General features: G+C 37.9%; 1 protein-coding gene across 1 annotated transcript; it reads right to left on the bottom strand.

The window, feature by feature from the left end:
* Positions 1 to 5824: 5824 nt before the first annotated feature.
* On the bottom strand, positions 5825 to 18681 carry LOC140170368 (mannose-P-dolichol utilization defect 1 protein-like). Its single transcript, XM_072193739.1, has 5 exons — positions 18581 to 18681; positions 12876 to 12941; positions 11905 to 12037; positions 9914 to 10118; positions 5825 to 7970 (listed from the first exon to the last, which is right to left on the bottom strand). The coding sequence occupies exons 1-5, from the start codon at positions 18675 to 18677 to the stop codon at positions 7722 to 7724; spliced, it is 750 nt and encodes a 249-aa protein (XP_072049840.1). The 5' UTR covers positions 18678 to 18681; the 3' UTR covers positions 5825 to 7721.
* Positions 18682 to 19368: the final 687 nt, after the last annotated feature.

Genomic DNA, 19368 nt, shown 5'->3' with positions numbered 1-19368 from the left:
AAAGAGGCCATTTTAAAAGTTGAGTCCATAGGAATCAACTTTCCTAAAACAAACACATTGTATTGTTTTAGAGTTGACTCCTATGCAACTTTGAAAACAGCCTCATTATTACATAATGAACCACTATGACTGAATGCAATGATTGGTCCAGATGTGTAAAACAAATAAGGCTAGACATACTATTTTACATATTTACATTTTGTAAAATAATTTTTCCATTTATTTATAAAGTATTACATGCAGGCAGGGCCGGATTTACCATTGGGCCAAATGGGCCCGGGCCCAGGGCCCCCAAATTCCTTTTTAGCCCAAAAAACACCACGTTTTAGGCTAAAATAACAAAAATTTTGCATGCGTAATGTAGCAAAGTTTACCTTCATTTTGGGCAAAAATAGTCTGAAATTGAAAATTTGTTGCACACTTTGTGCGCAAATTTCCTAGTAACTTTTATTCTTGTGTCCTTCTAAAGTTGTAATGCTTCCACTGCTACCATGGCTACTGTCGATCTTATACCTAAACCAAAACTTGGTCATTTGAGTATATATATGTTCAACACAGTGAGTTTGGGGCCTCCAAATTTTGGCCTGGCCCGGGGCCCCCAAAAAGGTAAATCCAGCCCTGCATGCAGGGGGAACTAAGTTGTGGAGCCTTAGCCTATATATTGGAAACTCCTGATCTAATCTTGGGATTAGTCGTAATCGACAGGACCTTTTGTCATCATATTTTTGTCATCTTAATTTACTCTATTACATGTATGTCCAATATTCATTACAATGCAGAAATACAGATTCTTGCATGTAGACTAACTCCATTGCACATAGAGCATATAGATGAGTTGACATGTGTTTACATTTGATACACCCTCTGTTGGTCTGAGATAAAAACTATAAAGGCAAAAGACCCTAGAGTCTACATGGACTAAGGTTGATTTTTTGGTTCCAAAGCAAACAATACTGAAAATATTATCAAACTTGCTTGTAGATAGGAACTACAAGCAGCAGCTGCATAATAACAAAACAACTAGGTCCGTATGCACAAAATAGTTAGATCAGGCTTAAAGTTAGACCTGGTCTAAGTGGAATTTAGTTCCCATCAGGAATGGTCCTTTACTCTTATTTCCTCCCTAGAGTAGCTAGCAAATTTTAAAGATTTAAATGCAAAGTTCAAAAATCATACAAAAATAACTTAAGCAAATGTAAAGGAAAATGTCCTTTCTCCTGGAACTAAATTACACTTAGACCAGGTCTAACTTTAGACCCGGTCTAACTCTTTTGTGCATACGGACCTTAAGGTTTTACAAGCTGGGTTTTGAACAGATTAGATGTGTTCTGTGATAAACAAGGCTGTATTATTTTGCCTTTTGTGGGACAATGGAGGGTGTCATGAATCTACTTCACAGATGCTTCTTATCATTGTTGGGTAGGAAAAACCTATGTGTTTGTGGCCCCTGAACATGTATAAAACGTAACCGCCAACCAGTTACATAAGATGTTGGTAGAGCATCGGTCCGGTGATCCGAAGGTCCCAGGTTCAAATCCTGGATAGTCAGTGAAATTTTTTCACTGGCTGTCATTTATGTATGTGTTGACTTGTGTTAAAAACCTTTCTCATAAGATGTCTTGCTTTAAACATGTTAAGGGACCAATGACACATAGGTTTTTCCTGCCCAACGAAACGATATTATATTCATCACAAGACCCCTGTTAACCATGAACATTATGCAGCATTTGGTAGCTCAGTTCCATAAGACACTCATTGGGGCCTTTGGCGAGGAATGACCCAATGTGACATCAAGGTAAATGAGTCCAATGTCAAATATATTAAATTTTAAGCTTTTTACATGATCATTAACTTTTGATGTAAACCCCATGAAAATTGGACTTACCAAACTATATGCAATTTATTAGTTCCTGAAAACACTTAAAACAAAATTGCACACATATTTGCATATAACTAAAATCAATATTAGTGATATTAGACTCATGACTTATTTCCCTTGATTATGTCACATGACTTCAGCCTTTCAGCTAACCTACAGCAACAAACAATAACAAAAAGACAACATTTTCAACACGAAAGAAGTGATTTCTTATGTGAATTTACCTAGATTCAATAAAAAAAAAAAAAGATTCTGAGATCAGAATGTTGAAATACTAAAATAAATTACATTGATTGTAGTGCTGTTGTTGGCATTTTTTGTCGATATGACTAGTAGGAGTAAACAGATATTGACATCAACATGAGCATAGCTACAGGGTGTATCAAAATGATTGGTACCCATCAGGTTTCATGTTTATTAAAAAGCCTGCTTCTTCCAAATTCAACATTGCATTCTCTGGAAATTACCATAAGTTATTGTTATATAACTGTGTATGACATTAATCAACAAATAATGCAGATCCTGTGTTGCATTTTGATGTGGCAGTGCTGTCCATAATCAGTGAAAACGGGTGAGTACCAATCATTTTGATACACCCTGTAGGCTACATCGGAACTCTACAGAACAGAAACCTGTCACACTTAAAAATGGTGTTCATTTGGACAAACAATCCTTCCAGGAGGGAAAAACCATTCTGTAAAATATCACCCTGTTCCACAGAATTAGAGAAGGAGAACCAGGACTCTCTATACTGCCACATACAATCGCGCCATCAGCTGTGGGGAGAAAATTGGGGGTATTTGAGTCCTTGCCGACGGTGCATGTAGACGAACAAAAACAAGTCTGGATCTCATCTTTAGCGTCTTAGTGTCGCATCAAGTGTGTCTCTTAAATGCACCCATCATGTGATGTCGTGCTTGCATAACAATGAATATCTCAAGCGCATTCTGAGGGAAACCAAATACCCCCAATTTTTGCTCCATGCCTGTATCAAGATGTCGGTCGAGTCCCGGTTCCCCTTCTCTAATCTGTGCCCTGTTCCCACCTGGACACAGGTACGTTAATTAACACACCGGTAATATAAAATAATGTGATATCTCCTCAGATAAAAGCTATTGTTGAAATAAATATCATATTTCCCATGACATAGATATTGACATCTTGCATGTCAACAACAGCACAATTACATTGACAGATTAAAAATGCAAATTTCTTTACAATAGAAAAGTAGCAATTATTTTATGGGACCAAGTGAGCTAATTATATCTGGAATGCCATTTGAATATCCAAATAGAATTACTAAGTTCCTTGATCATGTTGATGAGAGTGCCAGTCTAGACTAGATAGACATAGGTCCAGGGTTCACATCCAGGTCTATGAAGTGACTGTTTTTTTTGTTTTCCCACTGGAAACTGTACTGAAAATATATTTGGATATTCACACAGCATTCCAAAGTTATCCCCTGAGAAAAACAAATTCTGTCACCTCAATAGTCTTAGATCAGTGTAATACAAACTCTACAAATACAATTTTATCTGCTTACACCTCATGACTCTACACAGCCAGATTCCTATTGCTGCACCCCCAGAGGTACACTGCTGCCCTGCTGCTTCTTTGGTACTCTGGAGTACCTACGTGGGTAATCTAGAGTACACATCGAAATCCTATGTATAGTACACACACTGGTACTGGATTGGTACTACACTGGTACAAAGTAGTTGGGCAGCAGTGTACCTCTGGAGTCAGCAGCAATAGAAATCTGGTAGTGCATTCATGATCTAAGCTAGATGGACATCTATTCTGTCGGTCCGTGCCACGTCACTTCCGGTTGATGATGCGACTCACGGTCGAGTGAAAACATTCGATTTTTGTTGATGATTTCTGTCATTGGTGTTATGTAAATTTCGATCGCAAATAGTCAGTGGAATCAAACAACCGTTTCTAAGTCTTCAGAGTGGAAGAAACTTACTTGATTTACTGTTTATATACTGACAAACTTAAAATTAAATTCAATGGTCGAGTGTTGTTTTTTCCGAAATTGAGGGTCACTCCAGCAACATCGCTATGTAGCCTCCTTCACAGCCGGTTTCTGTTGTTCACAACAAACCGTGAGCCACATGCAGTTTGGGCCCGAGACTAGAGATAGCCCGGATGTCCGACCGACAGAATTGTCAAGACTTCACTGAGGGATTAAACAGTTTTATTGCATAAGCTGTATAATCCCCATGTTGATACTATACTTTGATCAGTCCTAAATATGCAGGCTTTATAACATCATGGATTAATATATTGTATTCAGAGAATTTTCTTCTGACATCTCACCAGAAGTATATCAAGAATTATGAATTCATGCCCTATGCATCGTCTACCTTCTGTTACACACAAAATTCAGACCACATAGGTCAACTATGTCGCTTTCAAGTGGGTCTACTTTTCACCGTAGTACTAAAAAGTATAACAATTCCTGCCGATTTGGTACTGATCAAAGTCTACATGTAGGCTAATTGTGATTAGACTTACACAAAGGTAATACCCAGTACACCTATCTATTCAATGATTCATTGAACATTAATGCTCTGCATGCTAGCCATAGGCTTCAACATAAAAAGTCCCAAGTTTTGAGATATTTTCTCAAAATATCAAGAGCTATCTTAAGAACCACTAGGCTTGTTTGTACTCATTTTAATGCATTTTTCATGCCGATTCAAAATATGGTCATGAAAATTTACAATTCTAAAATTTTTTGAATTTTGAAAGAAAAATTAAAACTTGTCGTCTGCAATCAATACCCCGCGTGGAGAGAGTTCAGACAGACAATCCTACAATAGCACCACACTAGAGTAATTGGCAATTCTAATATTGGGATAACAGAATTTGAGTTTCTTCAAATGGATTCAATAGCAATAAGCCCTTTTGCAATTTCAGATCAAAGTGCATTGTGGGTAATATGATCGGAATTAATTAGAGATAAACATCGAAGACTCGCCATAGTATTTCAATGAGGCTGAACTTTGCACTTTGTAAAAAACACTTCCTACGTGTGTTTTTCATATTTTTGGGTCTTGATGTCTTCTGAACACTTGTATAAGACAAGGAAATTATTGATGAGCCAGCTAGAAACTGCTATAATTCTTGGCCAAACTGGAACATGCGCGTTGCGTCCATGTATTGTACAAGCGTGTACGCAGTGTAAGACACATGTATACTTTCTTCTGTACTGCGATATATTCGTGTTTATTGCGGAGCCAGTAGCATTCACAGTGTTCCAGTTTGGCCAAGAAATACATAATTTGATTCTAGTGGAAAGCAAGAAAGCAAAATCATCAGGGAATCCCTTTCAGGTGCGGTTCATCACACGCTTCGTCAATGGAGTAGATTGAGTTGTTTATCTCCAATTAATTCCAAGCATATTACCCACAATGCACTTTGATCTGAAATTGTGAAATGGCTTATTGTATGTTTGTTCTTGTTGAAATGGAAAGTTTCTATGGTTTTGCAGCAGCCATAGATCCTTTTCATTTACAAACAAACATTTAGTAATCAGGCAAAACAACACAAATGAGCTGCTGTACTGTGAGCTATCTTGTTAGAATTTAGTGTTTAAAACAAGGTCAGCATGAACACCTGCCCCTCCCCTACACCATCCCAGCTCACAGAATTAAAGAAAGAGAATCGAGACTCGACCGCCATCTTGATACAGGCATGGAGCACAAATTGGGGGTATTCGGTTTCCCTCGGAATGCACTTGAGACATTCGTTAAGGGCACATTTGAGAGAGGCACTTGTTGCGACCTACACGCAGGTACCAAGACGCTTCAGATGAGACGCAGAATTGTTTTTGTTTGTCTCCGCGCACCGTTGGCAAGGACCTGAATACCCCCCATTTTCTCCCCATAGCTGATGACGCAATTTTGAAAGAAAAATTAAAACTTGTCGCCTGCAGTCAACACCCCGCGTGGAGAGAGTTCAGACAGATAATCCTACAATAGCACCACACTAGAGTAATTGGCAATTCTAATATTGGGATAACAGAATTTGAGTTTCATCAAATGGATTCAATAGCAATAAGCCCTTTTGCAATTTCAGATCAAAGTGCATTGTGGGTAATATGATCGGAATTAATTAGAGATAAACATCGAAGACTCGCCATAGTATTTCAATGAGGCTGAACTTTGCACTTTGTAAAAAACACTTCCTACGTGTGTTTTTCATATTTTTGGGTCTTGATGTCTTCTGAACACTTGTATAAGACAAGGAAATTATTGATGAGCCAGCTAGAAACTGCTATAATTCTTGGCCAAACTGGAACATGCGCGTTGCGTCCATGTATTGTACAAGCGTGTACGCAGTGTAAGACGCATGTATACTTTCTTCTGTACTGCGATATATTCGTGTTTATTGCGGAGCCAGTAGCATTCACAGTGTTCCAGTTTGGCCAAGAAATACATAATTTGATTCTAGTGGAAAGCAAGAAAGCAAAATCATCAGGGAATCCCTTTCAGGCGCGGTTCATCACACGCTTCGTCAATGGAGTAGATTGAGCTGTTTATCTCCAATTAATTCCAAGCATATTACCCACAATGCACTTTGATCTGAAATTGTGAAATGGCTTATTGTATGTTTGTTCTTGTTGAAATGGAAAGTTTCTATGGTTTTGCAGCAGCCATAGATCCTTTTCATTTACAAACAAACATTTAGTAATCAGGCAAAACAACACAAATGAGCTGCTGTACTGTGACTGAGTCATCTTTTTAGAACTGAGTGTTCAAAGCACGATAAGCATAAACACCCCTACTACATCATCCTAGCTACACCATCCCCTCATCACTCTTTCTCTGCGCATACTGCCTGGACAGGGTTCGAATTCGGCTGTATCACATAGCAGTTTGCTCCTTATTTTGAAGTAACTGTTACCCAATTTTGCATTTGTATAGCACTTTTTATAGTGCTTTAGTATATGGAAGTATCCTGATTATGATGAATTGGCCAAAAACTGCTACGCAAAATTGTTAAACGAATTCGAACCAGTGCCTGGACCACCAACCTATGATGGTTCACTGCAGTCACACCAAAAGTGATGCTCAGCCATGTGGGGAGGAGGGTAGGTTTATATTCTGAAATGTTTTTGTTCCAAATGGTTTTTGCTCCAAAGAGTTTTTGTTCTGAAATGGTCTTTGATCCTAATGGTCATTTCTGAGAAAGATCTTTTTCCCGACACGGTCATTGCTCTGATGAGTCATATCTCCAAAAATATACCCTTTTCGGATTAATGTCCATTTAAAATAAAAACCTTGCGGATTAACAAACTTTCGGAGAAATAATCTTTAAAAACAATAAACATTAAAGAGAAATTTCCAGACAAATGATTGGACCTCTCAAACCAAAAACCTTTCTGACTAATAATCCTTCAGAGCAAAAATCTTTAGCAATTTATGACTTTCCATTGACAAGTGTGATCGGACAAACGACCCATTTAAAACAAAAACACTTTGGAAAATCTCCCTGCTACATGTTGGTTTAGTCCGACGAGTAGGCCCTTTTTTTCTTAGCTACCAGATTATACTGGCTCAGACTATGATCACTATCTCACATGGCACAAGAAAGATGAATTGCGAAAGTCCAGTGTCTGCGCCGCCCGATTTTGGATGGGGTGGTAAGTGGATTTTCGTGGTTAATCTTTCTTGAGCGATCAGAGTCTGAGTAGAGTTGGCAACTAAGAAAAAACAGGTCCTACTCTTCGGACTATGTTGAGTAGCTTCAATACAACTGCAGCCAATTTTTGTTGTTATACCTAATATAATTTACTCCCTTTTTATGATAAAAATCCACCAAATCAGCCTCATCATTCCTTCTTTTTTGTCTTCTGTCTCCTCATATGTTCTGCGGTAGCTTCCCAATACCATAACACCTGCGCTGCTATCACGCCGTTTGAGAGCGTCGATACGATGTATACCAATGTCATAACTGTATCACCCGTTTCTTGGATGGTGGTAAAGATTCTGGCAATGCTACCCAGGAAGAGAAGGAAGACTGTGACGGCTGATAGCTGACCCGTGTGACCGTTACTGTAGTTGGTTTTGGCTTGCATAAACTGGTGTGAAAACAAAACAAAGAATAAAAATATTGGTCATGTTTTCTTACTACCGTATTTCGTCAAATAGTTGCCCCCCCCCCTCACTTTTTTCAACCAAGATGTTTCAAAAATGCCGGTATTTTCATGCTATCTTGTGTAGTAAGCTTACCAAGTTGCACACATGGTCGATAATAGTGTCACTTTTGACGAAAATCTTGATTGGAAACCCGGAAGTGAACCAGAAGTCAGTGTTTCTAGTTCATAGTTCATCATTTTAGCGTGAGTTTTAAGTTTACCTAATGATTTTAACGGGAATTATCGTTCTAAAATTGACCTTGAATAAACGCCCCCCATTTGGAAAATGTAACGCCCACAAAGGGCATTTATTTGACGAAATAGGGTAAATGTACACTTACAAAGAAATTGCCCCTAGATATAAAACCTTATTGTACGTATGTATTGTATGCATGTATGTACTATTTGTTTCTTTGTGTTGAAGTAAGTACACAGAATAAAATTGCAAGAAAAAACTTATCTTCAATTCTTAGTAATCATATTTCATGCTATTACTACCTTATTCACATTGATTATTTTAACCAATATCAACACTATTTTGTGGTTGTGCCGCAAGTGGGCAGACAAACTGCCCTTGCTTGCACAAATGCATGTATGCTCTTTGCAATTAACTTAAGGTGGTACTACACCCCCTGATAAATTTTGTGACTAATTTTGCATTTTTCTCAAAAAATAACTACACACTGGTAACAAAAGTTATGTGTACATATTATAGGGGCAAGGAATCCAATTACTTCACTGAAATTTCAGTGATTGAAGACAAGTGGTTCATTATATATGTTAAGAAATGAGGTACATTCTAGCGCTACCTCTTTTCTTATCATAAATAATGTACAACTTGTCTTGAGTCACTGAAATTTCAGTGTAGTAACTGGATTCATTGCCCCTATAATATACATAACTTTTGCTACCAGTGTGTTATTATTTTTTGAGAAAAATGCAAAAATAGTCACAAATCTATCAAGGGGTGTAGTACCACCTTAATGTCACCACCAAACTAAAGTGAACCAAAATTAATACCGTATTCTTTGGGTCCTTAAGTAATTTCACATGGACGCTTAAGTTTTGACTTATCATGTTGTATTTTGTATCCTTAAGAGAGATCTATGGACCACTTCAGCATGTCCAGTTCTGAATATTTTTAATTATGTCCAGTTCTGAATATTTGTAATTAACCATTTTTTAATTTACCATTTCACAGAGTGGCCCAATGGTGCCGGGCCGGTGCTTGAGATCTGCATGATCAGAGGCGAATTCTGAAGCTTGCAGAGGTTTACCAATTTGTGGCTAATGCAAAGGAAGTTACATGTTATTGGCTATATCCCGGGGATATATCTCAAAATCAGTATTTGCCACATACAAGCCTTGAAATAAGCGGACTGGAACCAGGAGCAATTTGTTTTTGAACATTGCATCTGGTTCACTGGGATTTTACAAGAACCAGGAGCAATATCTATCTGAAGAAACAGGAGCAATTTTCAAAGTAAACCCTTTTCTGCATATGTACAATACAGCATATACCAACACTACTGCATCAAGTGCAAAACTGGAACCAGGAGCAATTTGTTTTAGAAAATTGCTGCTGGTCCATGTGAATTTTACAATGACCTGGAGCAATTTTTGGCTTTATGAAGGCAAATTTGCACCCAGCGCCTGCTTATTTCAAGGCTTGGCCACATATGACTCATTTAGCTTGATCAAATCACATGTATGTTTGTTTCATTTGGTACGATTACCGAATAGGGTGCAACTTGCTAGACTTGAGTCCAGTCCTCGTTTACTGAGTTTAGGGTTGGGGTTTAGGGTTGGGGTGGGGCAGTCTTGTAATAAGACTAGTAGAGTTGCACCCTATTCGGCAATCGCTCCTTTCATTTATATGTACTTACTTTGGCTAATACTACAACAGGCATATTGGAAGCTTGAAAGGTGGCTAAAACACTCATAGGGGTGAGCCCTGATAATAGCACATACATAATAGCAAGATAGCTAGTCACGTATGCTATTGCATGGCTACTTTGCCCGGTGTATAATAGACATAGAAAAGCTATGGTGGACGTCTGTACGGCTAAAAAGAACGCCTCGCCCCAGGCCCTGTGGAAGAATAAAACAGACAAATTCTGGTTATAGTGTGGTAGTTAGGTATGCTACTACATGTAGTGGCGTAGCTGCCGGGGGGGGGAGGCGGGGCAATTGCCCACCCTGGCAATGCCTATTTGGGCCCCGCCCCATTTGCCCCCCCCCCTAGCGCAGGGCAAAATAATAAAGGAGTGAGAGAGATGGAAAAAAGGGGAAAAGAAAGAGAAAGAAAGAATCCATAGCCCAACAATATAAGGCATGCGGATAGAATTTGAACAATTTTAAAATTTTGTTAAAAAATGGAACCATATTATATCCAAATGAAGTTGCTATCCCTTGTATTCCTTTTTTTTTTTTTTTTGCTCTTCACTTTTTCAAAATCTGGGAAAAAAATTGGGTCAACCTTTTTGAGGAAGGGGCGGCAAAATTTCTGTTTGGTGGATTTGGGCCCCGCCCCATACAGGCTTGCCCCCCCTGGAAAAAATACCAGCTACGCCACTGATTACATGGCTGCTTTGACCACTGTAGAAAAGACATAGAAAAGCTACGGTAGATGCCTGTAGTGCTAAAAAGAATGGCTCAAAGTTCTCCCCAAGACATTTTAGGATAAATCTGAAAATTTGTTACAAAATTAAATAATAAAAATTCTAAAAGTAAAGCAGTATACAGACTTTTTATTGTACGTACAATATTGTATGTACAATATGTACGTTATTTAATCTATTGCCATTCTATTTCCAGTACTGTTTAAGTTCTAACGAATGTTTGATGACGTAAAATCTATAATATATTTCTGCTAGATATTGTATGTAACATATTATCGGTTTTTCGTCATAGAACATTCGTAAGAACTCACACATTACTGGAAATAGAATGGCAATAGATTAAATATACATATTGTACGCACAATATTAATACGCATAATACTCGGAGTCTGAAGCGCTTAATTGGTAGCACATTTTGTTTGACACAACTGCCATCCAATTTACAGGTTCACACATCGTTGCATTTGACTCATTATGTAAGAAAAGATGCAGTTTTGAAAGTTACACTTTGGTATATTCAACTTTCACAAAGTATGAAGAATGTAATCTACAGTAGGTCAGACCTACTGCATTGTTTGAAAGTTGAATGGACCAAAGTGCAACTTTGTAAACTACATCTTAATACATAATGAGCCATTGTGACCAAATGCAATGATGTGTAACATATTACATTTTAAATTGCACCAGGTGTGAAAAAAAAAGCTACCAATAATTATATCATTTTCATACACTCGTAGATAGCGAGAACCAATTAGAGCAAACGTTAGAAAAATGTGAACCATGCATTAATTGTGTATACATAATTGCATAGACAGGGACTCCGCGTACAATGTGCAGTGCTGCTGGACGCATTCATTTTTCTTGTGGGTTGACGCATTTACATTAGCTTGTATATTCCAAAATTTTTAGTGACAATTTTGTTATAAAAATAGCAAAAATTATGGACTTTTTTCTGGTTTATGAAATAGGTTAAAAATGAGTATCACTTGTTGCTCAGAAATTGTACAAAATAATGCACTTGACCAGAGATGTTGATGAGAGGTCCTGAGATGTTGATGCATCTAATGCACTCCCCTGCAGGGCTCGTGCATTAGACGCATCAACATCTCATTGACAGTATGTGTGCATTATTTTGTACAATTTCACTCCCAACTAGTGATACACATTAAAACCTATAATTAATATCATAAATCACTTTACGATTATGTTAAAAAGTCTTGGAGGGAACTTGGAACATGTGAACTACTAGTACTTACGAAAACGGAAATGAGTTCGCAACAGAATATGCCCATGTTGAGGAAATCGCAATAAGTTCAAAGGTCACGCCAATGATGCTGATACCTTCACCACTTTTTGATGCCAGGATCTTAAAAATCTGAGGTAACTTGACTGAAAAAAAAAGTAAAAAGTTATAGGAAAATGTTTTTAAAATATTGTTTTTGTAATACCTGATCAAACTTCTGGGTATTTAAGGAGCCATTTTGGCATGCCTATCAAATGGAATGGGTATACAAGTCTTGTTGCAAAACCCCTTAGGCCTACATCCACTTGAGCAATTTTGAGAAAACATCAAAAAGGCACCAAAATTGCCTATGGCAATGACGTCCCATTTAGTGGCGTAGCTAGGGGTTGTGGCGCCCAGGGCTAAGGATACATAATGGGGCGCAAATGTGCGCAAAAAGTTTGACCTTCATCGCTAGGAGCGACCGTGGAATCAATGATGAAAGGTCAATTCGGCGCCCCTAAGGGTGGTGCCCAGGGCATGTGCCCCCCATATTTTTTGTTGGACCTGAGAGCACATCAGACATATCAAATTGCATTTTGAATACAAGGAATGTCCTTCTGGTATATCCAATAATTTTGATTTTTTTTTAATTTGCGATATAATATACATTTTATGGCAAATGATTTAAAATTGCTATTTTTAAAATTTAACAGTCCTTGAAGTAAATTGTATAAATCTGACAATATATACTTAAAATATCATTAGATTTGTAAAGTTTGTATTAATTGCAAATTAAAAAAAAAATTATTTGATATCAGAAGGACATTCCTCAAATTCAAAATGCAACTCGATATGGCTGATGTGTTCTTAGGTCCCACAAAAAATACTGTACAAACGTTGCTATCCGAGCTCTTAACTCAAAAAGTTTGAAAATAATGTTTCGGCCTATTGTATCTAACTTACATGTACATGTAGTACTGTCCATTTTAGTGATCGACTTACCCATAACAGAGCCCAAAATGATGCCATATCCTAGTCCTTTGCTTATAGCAATCTTCAAGCATGGAACTGAAAATAATGAATTTGAAATTGAGTCAGTTCTGATTCTGAAATCACTGTTCGCTACAGAAATAAAGGCAAAAAAGTATATATTAGCAAAACTGTCCAGTTTCTCTAATTTTTCATCTCTCTTTCGAAAAGTGACTTAGGGTCAGACACCCTCCATATATTGGCCCACCTCTGCTCCTGTAGAAATATGTTTACCTTTCCGGCCGGTACACATTTACACCTAAAGTGAAACAAACATGATTAAGTGCCTTATAGTAAATATGTTACGTTACGTTGAAAAAGTTACAGGTCTATAGGTTTGAATGGCAATTGTCCTGTTAAATTGGTCTGAACTACCACAGTAACTATACATGTATCAAAGATAGAGGAAACCTATCTTTTTCGCACTGCCTGAAGCTAGACAAACAATTTTTCATGAAAATCAGATCAACTTTAATATTTGACCCCTGTACAACTTGATAATTGACATTCGACCCTTTTTGGTATATAAATCCACAACTACAGGTCATACATTGTACATGCACAAAATTTATATTTTTATGATCCTTATGACCAGAGAATTAAGTTGATGCTAAAATGTGTGAAATCAGAGCATGTTTAATTTTTGACCAGCTGTATATTCCTCTATGGGGTCATTTCTGGGGTCATATACACTATAGGTACTGTACAGTACCATACGGCATATAATAGGACTGGTAGCGAGTCTAGCCAATTGCTGTATATTCCTCTATGGGGTCATTTCTGGGTTTATTTTGAGGGTTAATATACACTATAGGTACCGTACAGTACCGTATGGCATATAATAGGACTGGTAGCGAGTCTAGCCAATTGCTGCGTATTGGCTGTGTGTGGAACAAGATAGTTTTTGCAACAACCAATAGTTCTGAATTATCGAATTAGGTAAAACGGATGTCCAACAATAGTAGGACTTTCCGTAGCAAAGTTACATCTTGTCAAAGATTGACTTTCATCAAAAAGATTCAGCTAACAGAACAACATTTCGGTGGTGTTTCTAGATCTTAGTCTCATGATGATAGCAGCTTTTCTATGTGGAACTGCTATCAAAATCCCTCTAATATTCCATGTGCAATTGTCTCATCATCAAAAAAAAATCATATATTTAGGTCAAGTGAAGTACAGACATCATATTTATGCAGGTTTCCTTGAGCAAGCTGTTCTTTTAAATTTCTATGTAAATATATTGTGTTAACTGAGGTTTGCCTCTCAAGTCTCATAGCTATAATTTGCTATGGAACTTCAGTCATAATATTTTATCTGAAATCTGACTGACAGGGCCTGCATGTATGGTATGCATGGCTTAATGAAATGCAAGCACTGACCTAAAAGTAGTTACTGTAACTTGTGTATCACACAGGTCCCGGGTTCAAAACCCATTGTGGTATTCCATTGTTAAGCGGGCTAAATAGGGTGATTCACATTTTACTTTGAATGGGTGGTCTCACATATATTTTGTTTGAGGATAGCTGGATCAACCTTAGTGCCGTACCCGGTACTATAACGCTTTCTTTCCTATTCGCTCCTCGTCTGTTTACAAACAGAGAGGTACGGTAGACAAAAGACCGTTCTGCTTGTCCAAACACTCATCCTGGTCCACAATAGCGTGATTCACGTAACATGAATATAGTTCATCACGTAAACTTGTATGGCTCAAAATTCGGACCGCTCGCCATTAAGTTTACTGTCATTGCGTATTTAAAACGGTTGACGTTTTAATGATCCCCGATTTGCGGTCGATTATTATAGCTGTGTCACGTGCATGACGCTGGTGGGAACCAGCCTAACTTCAGTAAAAAAAAATAAATATTGATCGCCGATATCTATGTGAGTCTGTGAGACTTGTATAGGATTACACAGCGATTATTTTTTTGGCAAAATTTGACCTTTCTAGAGGCAAGTTGACAAAACTTTGTGTGCGTAATATGATAAAAGACAGTCTTAAGGGGGTACTACATGTACACCCCTCGATAAATTTGTGTCTAAAAAAACCAACTAATAACACACTGGTAACAAAAGTTATGTACATTACAGGGGCAAGGAATCCAATTACTACACTGGAATTTCAGTGACCAAAGACAAGAGGTTCGTTATTTATGATAAGAAATAAGGTACCGCTAGGATGTACCTCATTTCCTATCTATATACTGAACCGCTTGTCTTGAGTCACTGAAATTTCAGTGTAGTAATTGGATTCCTTTTTTGGGGGTGAAAAGGAGAATCTTTTGGCTTTGGAGATTGGGGGGTGTATTCCCTCCCCAAGTAGTCTCCAAGTTACGGGCCTTCCCTCCATCCTCGGCTGGCCAAACAATTTTGCCCCCCAACCCCAAGTTACCTAGGGACTCATAATAATTATGATCAGGTTTTAGAACCATGCACTATTTATGTACGGTAGCACGGCGGGCCCTATACATATCAGTAATAATGTTTTTAAACAATGCCTAAAATAATCACAGGCCTATATTTAGTGGATGTGCAATAACTATGAGCCCCATGCCCACCAAAAAATCGCTTTCCGTCCCCCTCTTGGTTTGTCCAAAATCGCTTGCCCCAGTTTCGACATGCCAAAAATGCTCGCCCCCTTTGGCCTGCCAAAAATCTTTGCCCCCTCTATAATTCACCACCCCAGGGTACAATGCACCCCCTAGGACCTAGTAGCCTACCGGTAGTAGGCCTAGGCTTTTCATTTATCCTTTTCTCCTTTTTTCTCTTTCTCTTCTCTTCTCTCCTTTCCTCTTTTTTATTGGGAGGAAGGGGCCGCCCCCCTTTCCGAGCCTGATACCATTTGCGTAAGTCAATTATAGGGAATGTGTCAATTCAGTTTATATCTTTTTAACTTGATAACACTGTAAGCCATGGATCCGTTTCTCTTCCAGATCTTGTATGCATGTTGTGATCCATGTTGTGATGAAACTGATCGAATATCAGCAAGGTAATTGGGGAGCTTTGGGTGGACAGTAGGGGAGATTGGGGTTAGTTGAAACATTTTTCACAAAATCGTCTTTTTAACGCAAACTGATTACTTTCAAGAAACACTAACCATATCAGTATAAACATATACATACATGCTACAAATACAGCCTTAAATTTTATTGGACCTGCTTATGATTATTCATATAATCCAATTTGAAAATTTGAAAAAAGTGTTTCAACTAACCCCACCCCTGGGGTAAGTTGAAACATAGGGTGGGGTTAGTTGAAACATGGCTTGTAAAAATTTCAAAATAATTATTATTGTGTTGTTAGGGTTATACTTCCCTTGAAAGCACCCTTTAACATACAATCAGTGTGAAAAAATGAATAAATAAATATGTGGGAGTGCGGGTCAATACTTTGGACACAAGGTGACGAGTGTCACCATGGACAAAAATATGAGAAGCCTAAAATATTATAAAATGTACTTTCTGTGTGCACTTTTTGCTTGTATTATTGTTTTTTAACCATATTAAAGCAATATTGAAGAAATGGTAAACATGTTACAAATTTTTAAAAAGTCAAATTTTTAACCATATTTTTCTATGCGATTTTCATGTTTCAACTAACCCCACCTCAAAAGTTTCAACTAACCCCGATGCCTATTTTTACATTTCAAAGTTCATTACACAAAATAAGAAATACAATAAAACTTTTATTTAACATTATTCTGGGACTTACTACTAGTGCTTATGATACTCAAAAAATAATCCCCTGAATCTTCAAACAACATGGAGATAACGCACCTTTTCTGAGGGGTATAAAAATTAGTCAGCAAGTCAAAAAACAGATATTCCTTTCCCAAGTCAACACTGGTGGGGCATCAGTGCTGTTGCTAATTTGGTGGATGACCCTTACTAATACCTATTACTAGGTGCCAGTATTTTACCAAATTAATTTTTTGTGTCAGAAAAAAATACAATGTTTCAACTTACCCAGTGTTCCAACTAACCCCAATCTCCCCTATAATACGATGCCAGTCGTTGTGAAACTTACACGTTAATTTTTAACTTAGCGGTGCGGCGAAAATTAAGTTTTTTGAACACATATGGCCAAATTAGTTAATTTTTAAGATTTACTATTTTTCTCAGTCATTATTGCTTTTATATCACTTGTTAAATTATGAAAAAGGCCGAAGCTATGCTCCCGTTGGCTATTGCCACAATATAAGTGTTCACGCTCTTGGCGCCCAAAACTGCATTCAACAAGACGAAAGTCGTGTCAAAGTTCATGACATTACACTGTGTCAAATCAGATCGCCATGTTGACATCTTACAAAGCAGGTGCTGATAGTTTCGTGTGGTTCAATTTTTACTTATATTTCTTTCAGTCAATGCCGATTTCAGTTATCATTAATGTAGGTATGCTAGGTGAATTCAAATTTGCCATCAAACTGCATCATTTTACATATCAAATTAAAACCCTTGAGTAAACAAAGCCAAAACTGAAAACATTTTTGTCATAGCACTTTCCATAACAAAGTTACATCTTGTCGAAGATTGACTTTCATCAAAAAGATTCTGCTAGCAAAATTCCCCAAAACAGCATTACGGGGGCGTTTCTAGATCTTAGTCTCATGGCGATAGCAGCTTTTTTTAATGGAACTGCTATCAAAATCCCTCTAAAATTCCATGTGCGACTAGATCATCACCATAAAAATCATATATTTGGGTCAAGTGAAGTATAGAAAACATGTAGGTTTCCTTCACAGACCTGATCTCAAAAAAAATTCAAATTTCTATGTAAATTATATGCATTGTGTTTGGGCCCCGGTCTAGGCGAATTTCGCTGACTAGCAAATGGGCGACTAAGGCTAAGCCTTAAATTAAAAAGGTTTGCCTGGGCACCTAATTAATGATTAAGGAAATGCTCCATGCAAACTCAAAAGTATGAATGCAAGGTGTTATTGTTGACACGAGAAACATTGTTGTAACGTCATTGAAAACAGGTATGTACTTCAGACGTTCTTTCATTGAAACGGATAATACGGATTACAGGCTAGTAAGGCAGTCTGTTAGGGTGGTGCAATAATTATGTGTACCTCGGGGTGAATTATAGGGGGGGCAAAGATTTTTGGTAGGCCAAAAGGGGGGCAAGCATTTTTGGCAGGTCAAAAGGGGGTCAAGCGATTTTGGCAGGTCAAAAGGGGGGCAAGCAATTTTGGCACAGATATTTTGGGCACCGTTCATATATTAAGCCATAAAAAGGCGGAGGCTAACGGTAGGAACACGTTAAAATATGCAAAATTTCCTGCTTTCGCTGCGCCAGACTATATGATAAGACAATTTAAGGTTTTAAATTCGGGTTCCCCAAAATCTTGCATGTGTAAGGGGGGGGGGCAAAGATTTTTGGCACATCAAAAGGGGGGCAAAGGTTTTTGGCACGTCGAAAGGGGGGGAAAAGATTTTTTTTTTTTTTTAACGGCCAGAGGGGGGGGCAAGCGATTTTTGGCAGACCATTTTGAGAATTCACCCCCCCGGGGATACACATAATTATTGCACCACCCCTTAGTGTAGTATAAGTAGGCCTATGGAAACTTTTAAATTTTCTGAGCTGCGGCTACCCCTGGCTGGGGTACAGTAACTGGTCTCGCACAGAGAATCTCTGGCTATTTAACAGATACATACAGTCGAGTCTTTGGTACAACATACCGTCCAAAAAATTAAATTTTTCGAAGAATTCCACGTAACATTCCTCGGGTAAAATCAGCAGTACCAGCCACGCAAACAACCCTTCGTGTGTCGCCATCTTGGAAACAAATTCTCTAAGTAACGTGCGCATGATGTAATAATATTGAGTGGCTTCAGAAAAAAATATAGTAAAGTGCTGAAGTTGACTGAAATACAATAATAATTATAAGTTTCTCCAAATAAACAAATAAATAAAGACAGTTGAATATATATGATGCAATAGCAAACAAAAAATACGAGTTTAATTATTTATTTTACTTGGCTATTTACTCAATTCATTCACCAACCGTACGCTAGACTTATTTCGTATTTTTTTCCATTAAATACGTAACAAAAATTTTCAAAGTCATTATTTTCTCACACTGTGGGTTGTACGTGAAAATATGTATAGTAAGAAAACAAGAAAATCTTTGAAAAATTAATGGTCACATCATTAATAATTCGGGGGGTCACCAGATTTGAAAAGGGAAGCTTCATGGTCCACATATTTCTGTGTCTTAACAATATTCCCCACCCCCTATTTATGACCCCGCACATAGCGGTACCGGTAAGTGGGCCGTGGGGTAAGTGCCCCGGGGGTAAGGGGTGGTGCAATAATTATGTGTACCCAGGGGGGGGGGGCAAAGATTTTTGGCAGGCCAAGGGGGGGCAAGCATTTTTGGCAGGTCGAAAGGGGAGGTCAAGCGATTTTGGCAGGTCGAAAGGGGGGGGCAAGCAATTTTGGCACAGATATTTTGGCACCGTTTCTA

This window comes from Amphiura filiformis, chromosome 14 (assembly GCF_039555335.1).
Source record: "Amphiura filiformis chromosome 14, Afil_fr2py, whole genome shotgun sequence".
NCBI classification, from domain to species: domain Eukaryota; kingdom Metazoa; phylum Echinodermata; class Ophiuroidea; order Amphilepidida; family Amphiuridae; genus Amphiura; species Amphiura filiformis.
The sequence above is the reverse complement of the archived record's forward strand: the minus strand, read 5'-3'. Positions and strand labels throughout refer to the sequence as shown.

Bases quoted from the DNA above. Each gene is read 5' to 3' on its own strand.
- LOC140170368 (XM_072193739.1), bottom strand. From the start codon at position 18,677: ATGGCGACACACGAAGGGTTGTTTGCGTGGCTGGTACTGCTGATTTTA. The intron at 12,038-12,875 runs GTAAGTCGATCA...TTTTTTTTTCAG, and splicing joins CATTTTGGGCTCTGTTATGG to TCAAGTTACCTCAGATTTTT. The intron at 10,119-11,904 runs GTAAGTACTAGT...ATTCTTCCACAG, and splicing joins GCGAACTCATTTCCGTTTTC to GGCCTGGGGCGAGGCGTTCT.